At 34.8% G+C, this 23,111-nt stretch overlaps 1 protein-coding gene across 1 annotated transcript in view; it reads left to right on the top strand.

Moving 5' to 3' along the window:
• Positions 1–22,743, top strand: part of LOC140522502 (uncharacterized) — a 28,443-nt gene extending 5,700 nt beyond the window's left edge. The window contains exons 3-8 of the mRNA XM_072637923.1: positions 1,934–2,083; positions 5,716–6,522; positions 9,036–9,185; positions 12,650–13,447; positions 15,970–16,119; positions 22,587–22,743. Of these exons, the coding sequence (XP_072494024.1) occupies positions 1,934–2,083; positions 5,716–6,522; positions 9,036–9,185; positions 12,650–13,447; positions 15,970–16,119; positions 22,587–22,703 (2,172 nt within the window). The 3' untranslated portion in view covers positions 22,704–22,743. The remainder of the gene's footprint in view (positions 1–1,933; positions 2,084–5,715; positions 6,523–9,035; positions 9,186–12,649; positions 13,448–15,969; positions 16,120–22,586) is intronic.
• The last annotated feature ends 368 nt before the right edge of the window (positions 22,744–23,111 follow it).

Below are 23,111 nucleotides of genomic sequence, written 5' to 3'. Positions count from 1 at the left end.
GGGAAATCGCTAGTGTATAAACACAAATAATTTTTTATATTATTAATTTTCCTAATATTCTATTTGAATATTGAAATGGAATAAATTAATTCCAACGCTGAAGTTTAAGAGAAGTCTTACCAAAAAATGCTAGGAATAATGTAACAGTTGAAAGATAACATTTCTTTTGAGATACTCTGGAATATTCCCATTAGACATCTCATTAACATTTAAACATGCTCAACATGCTGACGAGTTTCAATTCAGATTCCTCTGAACTACTCTTTGCAACGCTAACGAGAGAATGATAGTTGTAGTGAAAATCCAGAGTCTAGACACTCCTTTTCTTTTCAATTTAGGACGGTAATTCTATTCAAAAAGAAGTTAATTTTGGGGTTACTAATATTATTTTTTATTGTGCTTCACTACCAATTTTTTTTTAATCTCAGTACTTTTTATTGTTTTACTAATAATTCTTGCTCGGTGTGCAAAATTGCAAGTTCTGGTATCACTGCCTTTTAGTTGTTGAATAAGAACAGCTTTACACAGTCTAATAGCAGCTCTCATTTTCTGTGATTTGTCATATATACAATGAGCGTCCATTGTACCATATATTGTACTGGGTAATAATTTCATCTAAAAAATATGAAAATTTTATCTTGTCATTCAATGGTAGAATTTAGTTAACATGTAAGAATTCAGTGAATTGCGCCCATTTTACTTTCTCAACTTTACATTGTCTTCTTTTAGCCTTACGTTTTCTTCAAAACAACTTACCAGACTTTAGTTAAATTTAGTTTCACAAAGTATTTCAACTTGTCTAATAGGAGAAAACATTTTGATTTCTTTTGATTTGGGGCTTCATTTGGTATTCATAATTTATGCAATAACTTGCCTGGCACTACGATGAAAGCAGAGATGAATTTCTGAAGTATAACAGTCCATAAACACACGACTTTGTATCTCTGTGTGTATATTTGCTTATACACATATGTGAATGAATGAATACGTCTGCAGGTACAAAACTCTGATTTTGTAATGTGCTATATATGCATAAGCGGGAGAGCTAGCATGTTTTCCGCAGTTTCCTTTTTTTTTGCCGATGGACTGAAACCAGGCGTGTAATTCCTATCAGAACAGGAAAAGGAATTCTTTGAAGGCTTAGCAAAGACTCTTGAAGATGGGAACAGCAGCTAGTGACCATATGTGTGGTTCTCATTGTGGCTTTGAGCAAAGCACATCATTCATGTGAAGCGCTTTTACCAAGCCTGACATGCGTACCAGTACCTACGTTCCTTCCCCCGAGTTAAACAATGAGAGGAAGGAAAATTCAAACGTTTCTTGTAGATGTCCTCTTCATTCTAAAGGTTGGTGCATAGAAATGAGGCAGTTAACTTTTCTGAAAAACGGAATGGGAAACCATTAATGTGGCTATCAAGTACAAAAAAGTATCCATTCCTCCCCGCTCATTCCATTCCCTTCCATGTGAGTCTCACCTATAATATTTTAGTCCCTAGATAACTTTTGAGGTGATACAATTATGCTCAAAAAACAGGCAATGGGAAATCAGGCTGAATGTTTGAGCAAGTAGAAAGATTTCATTTGACCCATGCTAAATGAAGGTTGAGTAGAATAATCAAAAGAGCTTTCTCGTGTCAGGAGCCAAGTGTCAATCTTTGTCCCTAGAAACGACTAACGTTAGGAGCTTGGGTAACTCAACTAACCTCTTTGGAGTTTCGTTTTTCTCATGTGCAACATGATTGAATTTTGTTAAATAACATCTAAGATATTAATACCGCAAATCTATGAAAATTATGAATATGTTGATGAAATTAAATTGCATGCAGAACTATAATGACTTTTGATGTGAATTTTGACATGATATTTATTTCATATGAGCTAATTCTGCTTTCTGAAATCAGCAATAGAAATAATTTGGACATATATCTCTCAGGCCAGAGAAAGAAATCTTCAGCGAGAAGTTCCTGTTTCTGGCAACTACCAAGCCATGAGAATAGTTTCGCAACAAGTTACATCATTTTATCGAAGGAATTATGAAGAGAAGGAAAAACTACCGAAGCAAGTAGATGAAACCAAAAATAAAGTATGTATGCAAAAAGATCAATAATTTGTTCCTGATGAATGGAAATTGTGTGCAGTGTGACATTTCCCTTTTTCTCGTCAACAGTATAAATTTTCTGAACGCTCTGTCTGTCAATTAAGTCGAATTAAATTAGACCTACAAACTCCACAATGTGTGCACACGAATTTCAATACAAATATTCACTCATGATGTCCTTGACAATTTGGTTTATCTGTCTTTACAGAAAGAGTGAGGTGTTTTCCCAAGGACCCATAATGCCTAAATCATTTCTATGATTCCTTATGTTTAGAAAGACCTTTACCATTATTTTCTCTTTTAATCCCGAAGCAATACTGTGAAGTAGAAATTACTTGTTTACTTACGTTGAAACTTCTCCTTGAACAACAGGAAAAGGTTGTCTCTTCACAATTTGTAAATATGTAAATTGTACCTGCAAAATGCAATTGAGAATTCAAGTAATGAGATGGATGATTTCATTAATATCCTCTAACTTCATCGATCTGATCTCACCATGTAGATTTCTGGCTCCATACCTTCTTCACACTCTTCTTCTGGCTTACACACAGTTACACGTCCTCATCTGCACTACCCGTCAAAAACCTATCGACTCTTTACCTCCAGCATGCTTGTGCCTTCCAAAAGCATGATTCGTTTGCCATAAGGCCATTGGGACTTATCACCCATATGGATTTCTGAATCTCCTGAAATCCACTTTTCATTTGATATGACCTCATTGGGTATTTATTGCTTTATGCTGTTCACATCTGTTAACAAACTATTACTTCCGTGTTCTACCTCTTGTTTGCCCAACTATCATAGATTTCCTTGAGGACAGTGATCATTTAGACTACGTTATTTTTGATAGAACGTTGTTTTCAAAGCATGCTGTCATGAGAAGTAATTGTTATTATTTTTTCAGTACAAGTAGTACTAGTAGTAGTTCTAGTACTAGTAGTTCTAGTGATAGTAGTACTTGTAGTGGTAGCACTAGCAGTAGAAAAACAGGAACAAGGAAACTCAATGTTTTCTGTTGATTTTGCCAGGAGTTGCAAGTTTACCTAAAATTAAATTTGTTCTAAGGTAATGGTTGGGCTAGAGTACTTTGAGTTTCTGTAGTCTGATTTTATATAAAGTTTCAATTTCCCAGACGCCAAAAGTAGAAATTCAATACGAAAGTATTGTAGTTTCTGTGATCATTCTTCGAAATTATTAAAATGAAAGTGCAGTTAAGCGTACAATAGCATGACAGTTAAATTCTTCTAGCCCCTTCCCTTTAATACTATCAAATAGCCTTCTCCATTGTCAGTTGCTTTCCCACATTTCCATGTATTTCTGCATGCTATTCATCATGGTGGAAGGCACAAAGTATAGTAAGGGAGATTTCTGAGATTCTTCCAACCGCAATTTCACCCTGGTAGTCACCATAACTTGAAAAGTAAGTAAGTAACTCTGCCAAAGCAGGTTAAAAAAGAACTTTGGATGATGAGATATTTCTCCACTTAGACGTATGTTGGGGGAATTAGCGATAGAAATTTGGGTCTGGGGTTAGAAAAATCTGACTTCAAATGTGTCCGGAGATTCTGTCTGTGTGATCCTAGGCAAGTCACTTAGTTTTTCTCAGTTTCCTCAGCCACAAAATGGGGATAATACTAGTACATACTTCTCAGGGTTGTTGTGAGAATCAAATGAGATCATTATTGTAAATCTCTTATGTTTATGGCCTTTATTGTTGGCACATATTGGACACGTAGGAAATGCTAGTTTCCCTGCTCCAAAAGCATAAAGACCAACGTCCACTATATATAAATAATACTGCCTCCCACATTTGGATAATCATCTCCTAATATTGCAAAAGAGTTTTCTTAACCTGGCCAATTTCAGCGTACTCAGCTTAGTTAAGAAACTATTATGAATTCCAATCTCATTCTTCTGAAAATGACTTTTCTTTTCAATGTCCATGCTTGAGAAATTTTTCAAGGTGTCAGAAATGAGCACTGGAATGAAATAAGTTCTGTTTCCCAAGTAACGCCCCTATCACTTCTTGTCTTCATTTCTCTCAACTTCTTTCTGAAAGACTTGGATTAAAATATGAACCTTCATAAGCTTTTGGCTTCAGGTTGCAGTCAAGAAACGAGGTGTGAACTGACTCCTGGAAGGTATACCAAGCAAGCAGTAACTTAGAGTCCATCGTTGGCAGCAAGAAGTAGGTCATTTTATTGGCATTCTGGCCAAACTGGCACCATTTCTTGTGTAATTTCCCTGATCGTGTAAGTTTTCAGTATGTAAGAATTTAGTGAAATTACAGTTTCTTCCTTGTTCAAACGTTATTTCATCAACTAGTGAATACTGTCTATGTGAACAACACTGTGATAGATCCTGAGCAGGATAAAAGACTGTGTGTCAGACGTGCACTGTCTCCTTGAAGAATTTTCACTCTCTGTGGAAGTTAACACAAAATAGAGAAACTTCATTTATAACAAACGGTAGAATTTAAACAACTACGAAGTGAGCGATTTTCCAGTAAGCATTTACAAAAGGGAGATATCACTAAAGTTGCACGTTAGAGCAGATGGTAGTAATCCATTCATGTTTTTCCTAATGCAAACATTACTTGATGCAATTTGGTTGAGTTAGCAGCCCTACTGGAAGAACAATTGCTGAAAACCTACCTATTGTATATCTATATCTATCTATCTATCTGTCTATCTGTCTGTCTATCTATCTATCTATCTATCTATCTATCTATCTATCTATCATCTATCTATCTATCTATCTATCATCTATCTATCTATCTATCTATCTATCTATCTATCATCTATCTATCTATCTATCTATCTATCTATATATCTATATATGTATCTATCTATATTAACATGTACATTTATATTTATATATTTATTTATATTGATATATTTGTTCCTGTGTGCATGTGTATATGCACACACAAAAATATACATGTACACATACGTTGATACATGCACATATATGTGTGTGTTTTTACAAATATGTGTCTGAAGTTTGTTAAAACTCTGCATCTAAGGGTGACTTTTCCAAGATTTTGTGTTCTGCTTCAGTCATTGCCATCCAGTTGGCTTTCGACAAATGATTTTCTGTCTTTAGGCTTCTGGTTCTTGATTTGTAAAATGAAGTACTAACTCATCAGTAGTGTCCATTATTGCTCGAACAATCTATAGTTTTACGTGCGTGAAGTGCACTTCTGTTACACAATTAGCAATATGAAGGAATATAAATATTTCCCTCACAAGGGTGGTGCAAATTTTAGGTGAGATGATGTACTGAAAGTCCTTTCCAAAAACCTTGACATGTCTCAGATAGAATCATCAGTGTGAGACAGAATGTATGGAGAAAAGGAAACCAAATCTACTGAAAGACAGACAGCTTTGTGAGTTCAAAAATGGTGTCCAAATCTTCTGGTTGATGAAGCAGTTTTCAGCCGTATTCTTTCAGCAAATTGATAGAAATGGGAAAGAGGTGAAAGTCCCTCAGTTAACTTTTTCTTTAAATACACTATGCTTCTTGGCCCCTTGGCGTTTCCTTTGAATTTTTAAGGAAATATCCGAATAAGTCATTTTATTTTGAATAACATTTTCTTTTCTTTTCCTTATGTTTAGGTTCCTGTTAGGAATGTAAAGGAAAAATATTTGCAGGAGAAAAAGGACATCATACAGTATGAAGTTGCCATGCACAAAGTGGAATTAAAAACAGTAAAAATTAAGAATCAGCAAACCAGAAAGCACCACAGAGAAGAAACTGAAGCTTTGAAAGAGAAGAATGAGGAGCTTCAACAGGAATTACAGTGGAATAGAGAAGCATTAAGAAAAATCCGATTTCAATACAGTGGCCAAGTAAAGGTTCTGAAAGCTGAGAATGCAGCGCTGAACTCTCAATTGGAGAATGCAAAAGAAAACACAGAGAGACTAGAGAGCGAAATTGAATCATATAGGTCTCGTCTGATGTCTGTTATTGACGATTATAAGCAAAGTGAGGCGTCCAAACTAGCCCTTGAACATTCCTTTCAGGAAGCAAGAGATGAGTGGCTTCATGTACAGGACAAGTTAAACAGTGACTTGTCTAGTTTAAGAGAGAACCATGCTTTCCTTTCTGAAGAACTCTCTCAGGCTGAAAGTGGAGCCAAGCGTTTAGAAAATGAGCTAGACCATGTTCATGAATCCCTCAGAGAAAAGACATATATTGTAGAAAACACACAGAGAGAACTGAACCATGCTGAAGAGAAGGCAAAGGAACTTGAAGAAACAAATCGAGAGTTAAAGGAAAAACTCAACAGATGTAGTTTGGAAAATGAATCTCTCCAAGAAAGGTTACGTCAAATCCAGAGTGAAAATATGGTGCTTCAGCAAGCGCTTGAAGACACACAGAAGAAAGTCACGATGAAAGAAAAGCAACTGAGTGATGCTCAGGTACAGTTTATTGATCTCTTCAACAAACTTTATACTGATAGTGAAAAACAAGTTCTTCTAGTAGAAGACAGCAAGAAAGTGTTAGTCAGTGAATGTAACCACTTAGGAGAACAAATGTGTAAATATGAAATTGAGAAGGCTGAAAGAGGGTTCGGTCATTAAATGTCATACTTGGATAACGATATAGCTTTTTGAAATGAAAGTCAAAGTAATTTTAATCAAGATAATTTAGAAATTTGAATTCTCAACAGGCTGGTGAGGTTATCAACTTTCATTGGGGAAATGCTGATATGTAAGAATTGAGAATGAGAATCCATAATATGCTAAATAGAACAAGTAATGTCATGATTTTTAAGATAATATGAATGCAATAATAATTAAACATACTGTAATAAAAAGTAAGCAATGAAATTAAGAAATGAAAATAATGTGACACATAAAAATAATAACATAAAAACGAAATAAAAATAAAAATAAAAAAATGCTTTTTACCTTAAGAAGACTCAGAGTCCATGACATTTTGGTTTCATAAATATTTGTAGGGGAAATCGCTGCCTCATAAATGCAGATAATTTTTTCCATTTTAATAATTTTCCTAATATCCCATTTGAACTCTGAAATGGAATAAATTATTTCAAATGCTGAAGTTGAAGAGAGATCTTACACAAAAATGCTAGGAATTATATAACAGTTGAAAGGTAAAATTTCTTGTTTGATTCTGTGGAATATTCCCATTAGACATCTCATTAGCATTTAAACATATTCCACAATATGATTAGTTTCAATTCAGACTCCTCTCAACTACCTTTTGATGCATTAACAACTGGATTATATTTGTAGTGAAATTCCTTAGTCTAGACACTATTTTTCTTTCCAAGTGAGGACAGCAATTCTATTCCAAAAGATGATTTTTCTGCATTAAACGTTAACTTTTTGGGTTAATAATCTTATTTTTTAATTGTGCTTCACTAGTAATATTTTAATGTCAGTATTTTTTTATTGTTTTACGAATAATTCCTGCTCGATGTGCAAAATTGCAAGTTCTGGAATCACGGCCGTTTAGTTGTTGAATAAGAATAACTTTACATAGTCTAATACCAGCTCTCATTTTCTGTGATTTTTCATATATACAATGAGTGTCCATTATACCATATATTGTACTGGGAAATAATTCATCTAAAAAAGTTGAAAATTTTATCTTATCCTTCCAAAGCAGAATTTAGTAACCTTATGGGAATTCAGTACATTGTGCCCATTTTACTGTCTCAACTTTACATTGTCTCCTTTTAGCCTTATGTTTTCTTCAAAATAACTTCCCAGACTTTAGTTACAGTTAGTTTCACAAATTCCTTCATCGTGCCTAATTAGAGAAAAAATTTTGATCTCTTTTGATTTTTGCTTCATTTGGTATTCATAACTTATGCAATAATTTGCGTTGCACTATGATGAAATTAGAGATGAATTTTTGCAGTGTATCAGTCTATACACACATGACTTTGCATCTTGCGTGTATATGTACACATACACATATGAGAATGGATGAATACGTCTGTATGTACAAATCGCTGAACTTGCAACGTGCTGTGTATAGATTAGTGGGAGAACTAGCATATTCTTTCATAGTTTCCTTTTTTTTGTCGATTGACTGAAACCAGGAGTGTAATTCCTATCTGAACAGGAACAGGAATTCTTTGAAGGCTTAGCAAAGACTCTTGAAGATGTGAACAGTGCCTAGTGACCATATTTGTTGTTTTCATTTTGGCTTTGAGCAAAACAAATCATTCATATCAAACGCTTTTACCAAGCCTGACATGCGTACCGGTACCTACGTTCCTTCTCCCCAGTTAAACAATGAGAGGAAGGAAAATTCAAACGTTTCTTGTAGATGTCCTCCTCTTTCTAAATGTTGGTGCATAGAAATGAGGCAGTTAATTTCTCTGAAAAAAGGAATGGGAAACGATTAATGTGTCTATCAAGTACAAAAAAGTATACATTCCTCCCCCCTCATTCCAGTATTTTCCATGTGAATTTCACCTATAATATTTCAGTCCCTAGATAGCTTTTGAGGGGCTGTAATTATTCTCAAAAAGGAGTCAATGGGGACACCAGGCTGAATGTTCTGATATCTCAGGATTATACTGAGCAAGTGGAAAGTGCGCATTTGATCCATGCTAAATGAAGGTTGAGTAGAATAATCAAAAGAGCTTTCTTGTGTCAGGAGCCAAGTGTCAATCTTTTTCCCTAGAAACGACTAACGTTAGGACCTTGGGTAACTCAACTAACCTCTTTGGAGTTTCGTTTTTCTCATGTGCCACATGCGGGAATTTTGTTAAATACCATCTAAGATATTTATATCTCAAATCTATGAAAATTATGAATATGTTGATGAAATTAAATTGCATGCAGAACTATAATGACTTTTGATTTGAATTTTGAAACTATATTTATTTTATATGAGCTAATATTGCTTTCTGAAATCAGCAATAGAAATAATTTGAACACATATCTATCAGGCCAGAGAAAGACATCTTCAGCGAGAAGTTCCTGTTTCCGGCAACTATCAATCCATGAGAATAGTTTCACAACAAGTTACATCATTTTATCGAAGGAATTATGAAGAGAAGGAAAAACTACTGAAGCAAGTAGACGAAACCAAAAGTAAAGTATGTATGCAAAAAGATCAATAATTTGTTCCTGATGAATGGAAATTGTGTGCAGTGTGACATTTCCCTTTTGCTCGTCAACAGTATAAATTTTCTGAACGCTCTGTCTGTCATTTAAGTTGAATTAAAGTTAGACCTACAACCCCCACAATTTGTGCACATGAATTTCAATACTAATATTCACTCATGATGTCGTTGACAATTTGGTTTATCTGTCCTTACACAAAGAATGAGTGTTTTTCCAAGGACCCATAATGCCTAAATCATTTCTATGATTCTTTATGTTTAGAAAGACCTTTACCATCATTTTCTCATTTAATCCCCAAACAATGCTGTGAAGTAAAAATTATTTGTATACTTCCATTGAAACTTCTCCTTGAATAACAGGAAAAGGTTGTTTCTTCACAATTCCTAAATATGTAAATTGTACCTGCAAAATACAATTGAGAATTAAAGTAATGAGATGGATGATTTCATTAATATCTTCTAACTTCAGCAATCAGATCTCACCATGTGCATATCTAGCTCCATACCTTCTTCACTTCTTGCTCAGTTACACGTTCTCATCTGCACTCCCCATCAAAAACCTATCTACTCTTCATCTCCAACAGGCTTGTGCATTCCAAACGCACGATATTTTTGCCATAATGCCATTGGGACTTTTCACCCCTAAGGATTTCTGAATCTCCTGAAATCCGCTTTTCATCTGATACCACCTAATTACCTAATACCGAATTGGGTATGTAAGTGAGCATTTATTGCTTTATGGTTTTCACATCTGTTGACAAACTATCACTTCCCTTTTCTAACTGTTTTTTGCCCAACTGTAATAAAGTTTCTTGAGGACAGAACAATGGATACTTCATTCTTTCTCGGTAGAACTTTGCTTTCAAAGCACACTGTCAGTAGAGGCAATTGTTATGATTGTTGTAGTACAAGTAGTACTAGTTGTAGTTCCAGTACTATTAGTTCTAGTGATAGGAGTACTTGTAGTAGTAGTCCTAGTAGTAGGAAAACAGGAACAAGGAAACTAAATGTTTATTTGTTGATTTTGCCAGCAGTTGAAAATGGTTGGACTAAAATACTTGAAGATGTTCTAGTCTGATTTTTATAAATTTTGAATTCTCCAGACCACAAAGAGCAAAGTAGAAATTGAAAACAAAATTATTTTTCAGTTGCTCGTATTATTCTCAGAAATTTTTTAAATGAAGGTACAGTTAAGCGTACAATAGCATGACAGTCAAATTCTTCTAACCTGTTCCCTTTAATGCTAGCAAATACCTTTCTCCATTGTCAGTTGCTTTCCCACATTTCCAAGTATTTAGGTATGGATTCATCATTGTAGAAGGCACAATCTATAGTAAGAGGTATTTCGGATACTCTTCAAAACAAATTTCACCCTAGTCGTCATCATAAATTGCATAGTAAGTACGTATCTCTTCCAAAGCAGGCAAAAAAAGAACTTTTGATGATGGGATATTTCTCCACTTAGACGTATGTTGGGGGAATTAGGGATAGAAATTTGCGTCTGGGGTTAGAAAGATTTGACTTCAAATGTGTCCACAGATTCTATCTGTGTGATCCTAGGCAAGTCACTTAATTCTTCTCCCTTTCCTTAGCCACAAAATGGGGATTATAATAGCACATACTTCTCAGTGTTGTTGGAAGAATCAAATGAGATAATGATTGTAAATCTCTTAAGGTTATGGCCTTTGTTCTTGGCACGTATTAGATACTTAAGAAATATTAGTTTCCCTGCTCCAAGGACATAAAGATCATTGTCCATTTTATACAAATAATACTACATCCCAAATTTTGATAAGCATCTCCAAATATTGCAAAAGACTTTTCTTAACCTGGCTAATTTCAGTAGACTTGGCTTCGTTAAGAAACTATTATGAGTTCCAGTCTCATTCTTCTGAAAATTACTTTTCTTTTGAATTTGTATTCTTGAGAAATTTTTCAAGGTGTCAGAAATCAGCACTGGAATGAAATAAGTTTTGTTTCCCAAGTAGCTCCCCTATCACTCCTTGTCTTCCTTTCCCTCACCTTCTTTCTGGAAGACCTGGATTAAAATGTTAACCGTCAAAAGCTTTTTGCATCAGGATGCAGTCAAGAAACTAGGTGTGAACTGACTCCTGGAAGTTACAGCAAGGAAGCAGTAATTTAGAATCCATCTTTGGTAGGAAGAGGTAGGTCAATTAATTGGCATTCTGGCCAAACTGGCACTATGTCTTGTCTAATTTCCCTGATCGCGCAAGTTTTCACTATGGAAGATTTCAGTGAAATTACAGTTTCTCCCTTGTTCAAATGTTATTTCATCAATTAGTGAATAATAATTATGTGAACAACACTGTGATAGACCCTGAGAAGTATACGAAGACTGTGTGTGAGACACGCACTGTCTTCTTGAAGAATTTTCACTCTCTCTGGGAAGTCAATACAAAAGAGAGAAAGTTCATTTGTAGCAAAAAGTAGAATTTAAACAACTACTAAGTGAACGATATTCCTGTAAGTATTTATGCAAGAAGATATCAGTACAGGTGGAAATTAGAGCAGATGGTATTAATCCATTCATGTTTTTATTAATGAGAACATTACTCGATGCAAATTGGTTGAGTTAGCAGCCCTAGTGGAAGAACAATTGCTGAATACCTACGTATTATACATATATATATGTATATATATATATATATGTATATATATTTATACGTATGTATGTACATTTATATATTTATTTATATTGATATATCTGTTCCTGTGTGGATGTGTATATGTACACACAAAATTATACATGTACACATATGGAATTACACACACATGTGTGTGTTCATATAATTATATGTCTGAAATCTGGTAAAACTGTCAATCTAAGGGGGACTTTTCCAAGATTTTGTGTTCTGCTTCAGTCCATTGCCATCCACACGACTTTCAGCAAATGGTTTTCTGTCGTTAGGCTTCTGGTTCTTGAATTATAAAATGATGTACTAACTCATCAGTAGTGTCCCCTTTTGCTCTAATAATCTATAGTTTCAAATTCGTGAACTGCACTTCTTTTCCACACTTAGCAATATAAATAAATATAAGTATTTCCCTCATAAAGGTTGTGCAAATTGTAGGTGAAATCATGTATTGAAAGTACTTTCCAGAGACCTTGAAATGTCTGAAATAGAATCAGCAGTGTGAGATAAAATGTATGGAGAAAAGGAAATCAAATATACTGAAAGAAAGACAGCTTTGTCGGTCCAAAAACGCGTTCCAAATCTTCGATTTATGATGCAGTTTTAAGTCCTGTTCTTTGCGCAAATTAACAGAATGGGAAATAGGTGAAACTCCCTCAGTTAACTTTTCCTCTGAAGACACTATGCTTCTTGGACCTTTGGCGTTTATTTTGAATTTTTATGGAAATATCAGAATTTATAATTTTATTTTGAATAACATTTTTTTCTTTTTCTTATCTTTAGGTTCCTCTTAGGAACGAAAAGGAAAAATACCTGCAGAAAAAAAAGGAAATCATACAGTATGAAGTTGCCATGCACCAAATGGAATTACACACAGTAAAAAGTAAGGATAAGCGCACCAGAAAGCACCACACAGAAGAAACTGAAGCGTTGAAAGAAAAGATTGAAGAGCTTCAACAGAAATTACAATTAAATAAAGAAGCGTTAAGAAAAATCGGATTTCAGTGCCGTCGACGAATAATCGTTCTGAAAGCTCAGAATGCCATGCTGAACTCTAAACTGCAGAATGCAGAACAAAACATTGAGAAACTAGAGGACGATGGGGCATCATACGCGTCCAGGTTGATTAAAATCGTTGGCAAATATGAGTTATCAAAATTAGCCCTTGAGGATTCCTTTGAGGGTAAAAGAGATGAGTGGCTTCATTTAAAGGACAAACTAAACCATGACTTGTGTAGTCTAAGAGAGGATAACGGTGTCCTTTCTGAAAAACTCTCTAAGACTGCAAGTAGAGCCAAGAGTTTAGAAAATGAGCTAGACCATGTCCATGAATCCCTCAGAGAGAAGACATACATTTTAGAAAACACACAGAGAGAACTGAAGCATGCTGAACAGAAGGCAGAGGAACTTGAAGAACCAAATCAAGTGTTAAAGGAAAAAGTCAAGAGATATAGTTTGGAAAATGAATCTCTCCAAGAAAGATTAGGCCAAATCCAGAGTGAAAATATGGTGCTGCAGCAAGAGCTTGAAGACACACAGAAGAAAATCATAATTCAAGAAAAGCAAATGAGTGATGCCCAGGTGCAATTTATTGATCTCTTCAATAAAGTTTATGCTGATATTGATAAACAAGCTCTTATAGTAGAAGAGAGCAATAAAGTATTAGTTAATGTGTGAATGGAACCACTTCAGAGAGCAAACGTGGAAATATGAAAATGAGAAGGCCGCAAGAGGGTTCGCTTTTGAAGTATTTTGCTTGGATAAGTTTTAGTCGTTTTGAAATGAAATTCAATTTAATTTTTATCAAGATATCTTAGGAATTTGAATATTCGACAGGCTGGTGATGCTATTATCTTTCATTGTACAAATTCTGATATATAAGAATTGAGAGTGAGAATCCATGATATGATAAATAGAACAAGTAATATAATAATTTTTAAGATCAAATGAATATAAAAATGAAAATAACATGTACTGTAATACAATATAAGTAATAAAGCAAACAATCGAAAGCAATTTTAAACATAAAAATAATAATATAAAAGCTAAAAGTATAAAAATAATTTACAAATTCTTCTTTTAGGTAACGACACATTTTGCTTCAAGAAATCATGCAGTCCATGACATTTGGCTTAATAAATATTTGTATAGGAAATCTCTAGTATCCAAATAAAGATAAATTTTTATTTCATTAATTTTTCTATTATTCCATTTGAATACTGAAATATCACAAATTTTTTCAAATGCTGCAATTTAAGAAAAGTCTTCCAACATAATGCTAGGAACAATATTACAGTTGAAGTATAAAATCTCTTTTGAGATAACTGTGCAATATGCCCTTTACGAGTTTCATTAAAATTTAAACATACTCATCTGTCTAACTAGTTTCAATTTAGACACTTTTGAACTAATTTTTGAAACATTAACGATTGGATTCTATTTGTAGTGAAATTCCGTAGTCGAGCCACTACTTTTCTTTGAAATTTAGGACAGTGCTTCTATTCAGAAACATTATGATTCTTCATTAAGCGTTAATTTTTCAGTTACTAATCTTATTTTTTAATTGTACTCCACTATTTTTTCATCTCTTTTTTTATTTTTTTTTTTTTTTGTGGTTGGACTAACAAGTCTTGCTCAGTTTCCAAAGTTGCCGGTTCTGGAATCACTCCTTTTAGTTCCTTAATATGAATAATTTATACAGTCTAATAGCAGATCACATTATCTGTGATTTTTCATATATGCAGTGAGGGTCGATTCTACCACGTATTGTCCTGGGTAATGATTTCATCTAAAAAATTTAAAATTTTATCTAGTCATTCCATAATAGAGTACAGTTTACTTGTAGAAATTCAGTGAATTGAGCCAATTTTACTTTCTGAACTTTACATTGTCTTCTCTTAGCCTTATGTTTTCTTCAAAAAATTTGGCGTGACTCTACTAAAATTGACTTTTACAAAGTACTTCATCTTGTCTAATTAGAAAAAAACATTTGGCTTCTTTTGATTTTTGGCTTCATTTGGTTTTCATAATTTATGTAATAATTCCCCTTGCTCTGTAGTGAAAGAGGAGAAGAATTGTTGCAGTATATCATTCTATACACATACAGTTATGTTTTTCTGTGTGGATATCTACATATACATATATGTGAACGGATGAATACGTCTGTATGTCCAAAACTCTGTACTTCTAACATGCTACGTACACATAGCGTGTAGAACTAGCATATTTTCCATAGTTTCCTGTTTCTTCTCCATTGACTGAAACCAGGAGTGTAACTCTTATCTGAACAGAGAAAGCAACTTCCTTGAAGGCTTAGCAAGACTGTTGAAGATGTGAATAATACCTAGCTCCCATATTTGTTGTTGACATTTTGACTTTGGGCATGTTAAGTGCTTTTACCAAGCCTGACAAGCATATCAGTGCCTATGTTCATTCTCCAGCGTAAACCATGAGAGGAAAGAAAGCAAAACCTTTTCTTGTAGATGTCTTTCTTCTACGGACTGGCACACAGAAATAAGGTAGTCAACTTTTCCGAAAAATGGAATGGGAAACCTTTACATTTTCTACCAAGCATAAGAAAGTGTACGTTCTTCCCTCCTCTTTCCTTTACTTTGCGTGGGAATTTCACGTAAAATGTTTTAGTGCCTAGATAGCTTTGGAGGTGGTGTCATTCTTGTCAATTAAGACGTAATGGGGAAAGCAGGCTGACTGTACTGATTTCTGAGGAGTATTCTGAGGGAGTAGAAAGATCTCATTTGCTCCATGCTAAATGGAAGTTGAGTGATATGATCTAAACAACTTTGCTGTCTCAGGAGCCAAGTTTTAATCTTTTTCTTTCTAAACGTCTACCTTTAGGACCTTGGTTACTCATTTAACCTCTTTGGAGTTTAGTTTTTCTCACCTGCAAAATGAGGTTGTTTCCTTAATCCCTAAGAGATTTCTGTCTTTCAATCTTTGATAATTATGAACATACTGAAGAAATTAAGTTGTATGCAAAATTATATAGACTTTTGATTTGAATTTTAAAATTATATTTATTTTATACGAGCTAATGTTGCTTTATGAAATCTGTAATATTAGTAATTTGGACATATTTCTATCAGGCTAGAGTAAGAAATCTTCAGCGAGAGCCACCTGTTTCCTGCAATTATCAGTCCCTGACAGGAGTTTCACAACAAGTCACATCATTTAAGGAAATTGATTATGAAGATAAGGAAAAACTACAGAAGGAAGTAGATGAAACCAAAAGTCAAGTACGTATGCAAAAAGATCAGTAATTTGTTCTGGAAACAAATGAGTGGAAAGTATATTCAGTGTGACATTTCACATTTTTAAGCAATATATTTAGTTTTAATATTCTCCAATCACTACGACAAAACTTAGATTTTTTTCCCTCCCCAAGAGCCATACAATTCTATATAGAATCTACATATACATTCCTACTGAGTACATTTTCACTGTAGTCATGCTGTGTAGAGGAATTAAATAGATGGGAGAAATCATATAACAAACCAAAATATAACACACACACACACACACACTCACACACACACAGAAATGATCTGTTAAATTCTGCGATTGAATTCCATAGTTCTTTCCCTGCATGTGGAAAGCATTTTGCCTTAGGGCATCATTGGGAATTTTTTTTTTTCTATGAATATCGAAGTCTACCAGAAAAAGCTCTTGCACACTTTGGTGGTTGCTGTGCACAAAGTTCTCCTGGTGCTGCTCCTCTTGCTCAGCATCAAACCATGTAAATATTTTCAGGCTTCTCTGAAGTCATCTTGCTCATCATTTCTTATAGCGCAATAGTATTCCATTACATTCAGATACCATAATGTCTTCAGCCATTCCTCAATTGATGGGCATCCCCTTGATTTCCAGTTTTTGGCCACTACAAAGAGTGATGCTGTAAATATTTTTGTACATGTGGGGTCCTTTCTCATTTTTATTATCTCTTGGGGATACAGTCATATTGCTGTATATTGCTGGGTGAAGGGGTATGCACATTTTTGTAGCCCTTTCGGCACAGTTCCAAAGCGCTGTCCAGAATGGGTGGATGAACTCACAGCTCCACAAACAATGAATTAGTGTTCCAACTCTCCCACATCCTCTCCAACATTTATTATTTTCCTGTTCTGTCATGTTTGCCAATCTAATAGGTGTGTTGTGGTACCTCAGAGTTGTTTTGATTTGCATCTCTAATCAAAAGTGGTTGAGAGCATTTTTTCTATGATTATAGGTATCTTTAATTTCTTCCTCTGAAAATTGTTTGTTCATATCCTTTTACCATTTATTAATTGGGGAATGACTTGTATTCTGGTACATTTGACTCAGTTCTCTATATACTCTAGAAATGAGGAACTTTGTCCCCAACATTAACTGTCAAAATTCTTTCCCAATGTACTACATCCCTCTGAATCCTGATTGCATTGGGTCTAGTTGTGCAAAAACTTTTCAGTTTAGTGCAATCACAATTATTCACCTTTCCCTTCATAATGCTTACTGTCTTTTCTTTAGTCAAAAACTCTTCCCTTCTCCATAAATCTGATAAATACACTATTCCTTCCTCCTTCACTTTGTCCATGATATCAATCTTTATCCCTAGATCATGTACCCATTCATTCTTGTGCATGGTGTCATGAATTGGTCTATGCTTAGTTTCCACGACATTGTTATCCAGTTTTCCCAGCAATTTTCTCGAACAGTGAGTTCTTATCCCAGAAGGTAGGGGTCCTTGAGTTTATCAACCCAGAGACTGCTATATTCATTGCCTGCTATCTCTTGAGTACCTAGCCCATTCCACTTCTCTACCCTTCTCTTTCTTAGCTACTACCAAGTGGTTTGGGGAATTGCTGCTTTCTCATTTTACCAGTTTTGTCAATTTTCTGAACACTGTGTCTGTAATTTCTGTTGACTTAGAATTACTCCTCCAACTTCCACAATCTGTACACGTAAATTTTAATACTTATATTCACTCTTTCTGTGGTTGACCATTTGGTTTATCTGTCCTTATGCAAAGAGTGAGGTGTTTGTCCCAGGACCAATAATAGCTCAATCATTTCTATCATACTTGATTTTTAGAAACACCTTGACCTTCATTTTCTCATTTAATCCCCCAAACAGCACTGTCAAGTACAAATTCTTTGTTTCTTTCTGTTCAAACTCCTCCTTGAATAACAAGAAAATGTTATTTCTTCACATTTTGTACATATAGAAATTGTACATGGAAAGGATAAATTGGAGTTGAAGTAATTAGATGGATGCTTTCATTAATATTCCCTAACTTAATCAATCTGATCTCACCCTGTGGATTTCCACCTCCATACCTCCATCTTGTTTAGTTACTCTTCTTGTTTAGTTACACTTCCTCATCTGTGCTACCTATTCAAAACCTTTCTACTCTTCACATTCAAGATGTTTTTGAATTACAAAAGTATGATTCTTTTCTCATAATGCTTTTTGGGCTTTTCACCCCTGTTGATTCCTGAATCTCCTCAAATCCACTTTTCATCTGATACCACAAAATCTGGTATTTAATTACAGATAGATTGTCCTATGGTGATCGCATTTCTTATCAAACTATCAATTGCTTTATCTCATTGTTTTTTACCCAATTATAATGGAGTTCCTTGAGGACAGGGAGTATTCATGCTTCCTTATTTTCCATAGAAATTCCTTTTCCCAGGATGTTGGCAGTAGAGTAATTGTTATTATTGTAGTAGCAAAAGTAGTAGTAGTAGTTGTAATAGATTTGGTAGTAGTACTTCTAGTAGAAGTAGTAGTGGTACTGGTAATAATAGTAGTATTACTAGTGGAAAAACAAGAAGGACAAAACTCTATATTCATTTCTTGGCTTTGCCTAGGTTGAAAATGGAGTTAAAATGAAAATTGGCTCAAGGTGATATTTGGACGAAAGCACCTTGAGTTTGTCTATTCTGGTTTTTTATATATTTTCGGTTTCCCAGAGCCTCCAATGGCCACATATAAATTCAGTAAAAAAAAATATTGTTGTTATTATTATTAGAAATTATTAAAATGAAGGGGAGGTTACGCATAGAATACCAACACAATCAAATTCCCCTAACGGGTTTCCATTATTAGGTCAAGTGCCTTTCTCCTTTTTCATTTGCTTTCCCATATTTATATCTAGTTGTGTGTGCTATTCATCATTATGCCTGCCAAAAAGTATAGAAGTGGATATTTCTGACATTCCTCAAACATATTTTCAAATTAGTACCCATCATAAGTGGTAAAGCAAGGGAAATCTAAGCCAAAGTGATCAAAAAGAGAATTTTGTATGATGAGATGTTTCTCAACTTGAAGGGGATTGGCAGCAATTATGGATAAAATCTTGAGCCTGGGCTGAGAAAGATCTGATTACAGATATAGCCTCAGATGCTCTTGGTGTGATCTTAGGCAAGTCACTTAATCTTTTCAGTATTCTCAAACATGAAATGGGGTTGATAATAGCACCTACCTCCCAGGGTTGTTGTGAGAATCAAATGAGATGATAATTGCAAATCACTCAACTTTATGGCCTTTGTTCCTTGCACACGTTAGACACTGACTAAATGCTAGTTTCTCTACACTGAAAACAAAAGACCATTGTCATTTTCATACAAATAACCACTGCCTCCCCAATTTTCATATCTACCTCCTAATTTTTCAAAAGCCTTATTTTGAACTCGTTAATTTCCGTATACTTCCCTTAGCTATGACATTATTACAAGGTCCAATCTCATTCTTAGAAAAACTTCTTTACTCTGGCATTTGACCCTTGAGACATTTTTCTAGGTTTCAGAACGCAGTACGAGAGTGAAACAACTTTTTTTTTCCCAATTAACTCCCCTATCCCTCATTGTCTTCATTTCGCTCACATTGTTTGTGGAACACATCGATTGAAATATTACCCTTCCAAACCTTTTAGTTTCAGGCTGCAGTCCAGAAACTAGGTGTGGACTGAGACCTTGAAGGTAAAGTAAGGAAGAAAAAAGTCAGAGTCCCTCTTTGTCAGTACGAATTACCTCATGTAATTGGTATTCAGTGCAAACTAGCACCCATTTCTAATCTAATTTCCCAGATCATCCAAGTTTTCGCTCTGTAAAAATTAGTCAAATTACAATTTCTTCCTTGTTCAAAATTTACCTCATCAACTAGTGAAAATCCATATGTGAATTCCACTATGAGAGGTTCTGAGCAGGTAGCAAAAGCTATGTGTAAGACATGCACTCTCTCCTTGAAGAATTTTCAGTCTCTCTAGCATTCCAATGCCAAATAGAGGAATTTCATGTTTAATACAATGTAGCATATAAACAACTACTAAGTGCATGGTAAACATGTAAGCATTTATGAAAAGGAGAGATCACTATAGGTGGAGGTTAGAGCAGATGGTATTATCCAGTCCTGTTCTCAGTACAAGAAGTTCCCAGAGCAAATTTGCTGAGGTAGCAACTCTAGTGGAAGAAAAATTGCCGAATATCTGAATTTTATATATGCGTACACACATCTATACATCTGTTCATATGTATATTAATTATTGATAGCATATATAGGAGGGTGAACTTTAAAAATTTTGCGTCCTGGCTCAGCCTCTTGGCATACAACTTGTTTTTATGAATGTTTTTCTCTCTCAAACCTTGGATTCTTCATTTATAAAAAAATCTGTACTAACTCATGACTTGTCCATTTTTGCTCTGCTTATAGTTCTAAATGAGTATAGTGCAGTTGATTATCCTGAAAATATTTAGTGAATTCCTGATAGGTCCCTATACAATATATCACCAGTAGACACTGAAATAATAAAGAACTAAAATGAGAGGTGATTCTCAATGTAGGCATTAACCCGAATAGCATACTCACTCAATGCTGCAGACAAAAATCTCAAAGAATGTAGTGAAGGCAAGGTTCATTGAAGCAAAATAGTAAGGAAAGCATTGAAGAAAAGTGAGAACTTTGAGTTGCCTTCGAGATTTGGGAAGGGATCAGCAGTACAGGAGAGCAATGGAGTCCAATAGGCTAAGAAAGTGATGGATTAGTAGGATAGGGAGCGATAGGAAAATACGAAAAGCATAGGAGTGTGAGGAGGGGAGCCGTAAAGCAATTAGAATTAAAAGTTGGAAAAATGTGATGAAGTGAGATATAAGAGAAAAGAAGACGGAGAATTTAAGCCTCAATCTGATAGCCCATAGAAGTTCCTGTACATGGCAGTAACATGATCTCAACGATGTTTGATAGTACTTGGCTTAGCATTTTGTAGGAAAGATTGGTGTGCGGGCAAAATTAGAACAGAAAGACTCTGTAGCCCTTTTGTTTTTAATTAAACTGTATGCAACTGATTTAACACCAGTGTGATTGCTTCCTCCTTTGTAAAATGAGAAGGTGGGATTAAATGCTCACCTCCCTCACTCTTTGATCCTCGGCTTGAAGTCATGATCCAGGACCAAAGGGGTCTCCATGAGATAGAAGAGGAAAGAGAAACAGGGTGAAAGGATAATTTATAGGGAAAATAAATTACCAATCACAGAAGAGAAAGAGGATCTATGTTTCAGTGAAGTCAGAGACTAAGAAGAAAAGTTTTTGGATACCAGTATGACTTCTACCTCTTGAGAATGCAGTTGTAGTAGACTAGTAAGGAGGGAATAACTGATTTTATGGCAATGAAGAAAGGCACTATGTTTTAGGAATAGAGATCTTGCCTCAGACGTATGCATAGGTTGAAATCCCAATGTTGACACAAATGGCTTCATGATCCTGGGCCAGTTTTGTATAATTTTGGTGCCCTAAGTTATTCAGTAAAACTCTGAGAGTTGCAGATTCTGAGACGTCGGTTGAGGGCAGGACCTCTTTGTACTGATACGTTATAAACGTTATGACTGGGCATTTCCTATACCAATTAAGTCACAGATAAATAGAAAATAAATAAGGGAAGAGTTACAGATAAATAGATGAATGAAATGGAAATAGGAAGTGAAGAAATTGCAGCTGTGGTAAAAATTCATTGGAGAAATGTGGAAGCAAAGAGGAGAAATAGGAGTGAGTCTACAATACAATCATGCAGTATTCACCACAATGAGCAGGCTTCTGTCTTTCTTTGCAAGAGAGTAAAGCGCACCTGGCTCATAATCTGGAACAACAGATAACCACTCAAGGAGAAAAAGAAAACGTCAATTTACTCACGTTGCATCTCTCTTATTTCAGTACAAAGAGATTAGCAGAACTGTTTTACACCCTTACTTACAAAGACATACATTGTCATTTCAACATAGGAATGTGTGGAACATGGGTCAGGTGTGCCAACGCAAAGGGGAAGTGGAGCTGAACGGATAATTATCATGGGCTCTAGAGAAATAGGAAAGGCCAATGTTCCTCCAAGGTGTGGTGTGTTGGGAAACTTGGCCCACTTTCTATTCATTCCTATTCATTTCAATCATTTCTAAATTTATGAATATTGTCAGTAAAAGTAATACCTATATTGAATCAAATCAGAACTTTCATTGATTTAAATTTCAAAAGAAAAGAAATAGTTTGTAGTGAAATCACAGGAAAGGTATGTCATGTCAAGGAAGATCAATCATTTTCAAATCTTTCCATATTTGTTTTGGTTTCACAATCTATGCTTAAATTGATATTTACATTTGCAGCTAGAGTTAATGAAGAGAATCCCTTTGAGAAATGCCAGTTCAATTGTGATATTTTTCATTGTAAAATTTTTTTAAAGCTTCGTATTGAAAGGGAAAAATTCACGAGACTCAATGAGTGGAAGCAATGTCTGGAAGATTCTCTAGAACTACAAATGAAGAGAAATGATGAATTAGAGGAAGATTTAAATCGGTAAGACCCCTTTTGGCAGGCCTTTCAAAGGAAACATTAAGTAAGCAAGGATTTCACTCTTTTGTTAAATACTGAGTACAAATTCATTTTGTATATTAACACTTAAAGAATTCCACCATGGATGATTCTAAGTGAACAAAGGGGTTTTTTTTTTTATTTTCATTTTCTTCACTAACCTACCGCTGACAAATATACCTTGTGTCCTGCATCTCTGAAGCTATAGTAAAATGCTGCATAGCACCTGTACCTTAAAGTATGTTTGGTGGAATGATACTATACAGCATTTGACAGTCGCTTGTTCTGTATACTATTTCTGGACACAAATGCTTCTCTAAGGTAAATTTCTATGTTTTCTGTCCTAATTTCTTTCCTTCATTATTTATCTAATTTGTTCAATTGTCATTCAGTCAAA

The sequence above is a fragment of the Notamacropus eugenii genome, chromosome 2, assembly GCF_028372415.1.
Source record: "Notamacropus eugenii isolate mMacEug1 chromosome 2, mMacEug1.pri_v2, whole genome shotgun sequence".
Classification (NCBI taxonomy): Eukaryota; Metazoa; Chordata; class Mammalia; order Diprotodontia; family Macropodidae; genus Notamacropus; species Notamacropus eugenii.
Note: the sequence above shows the minus strand (reverse complement) of the source record. Positions and strands in the feature narration are given on the sequence as shown.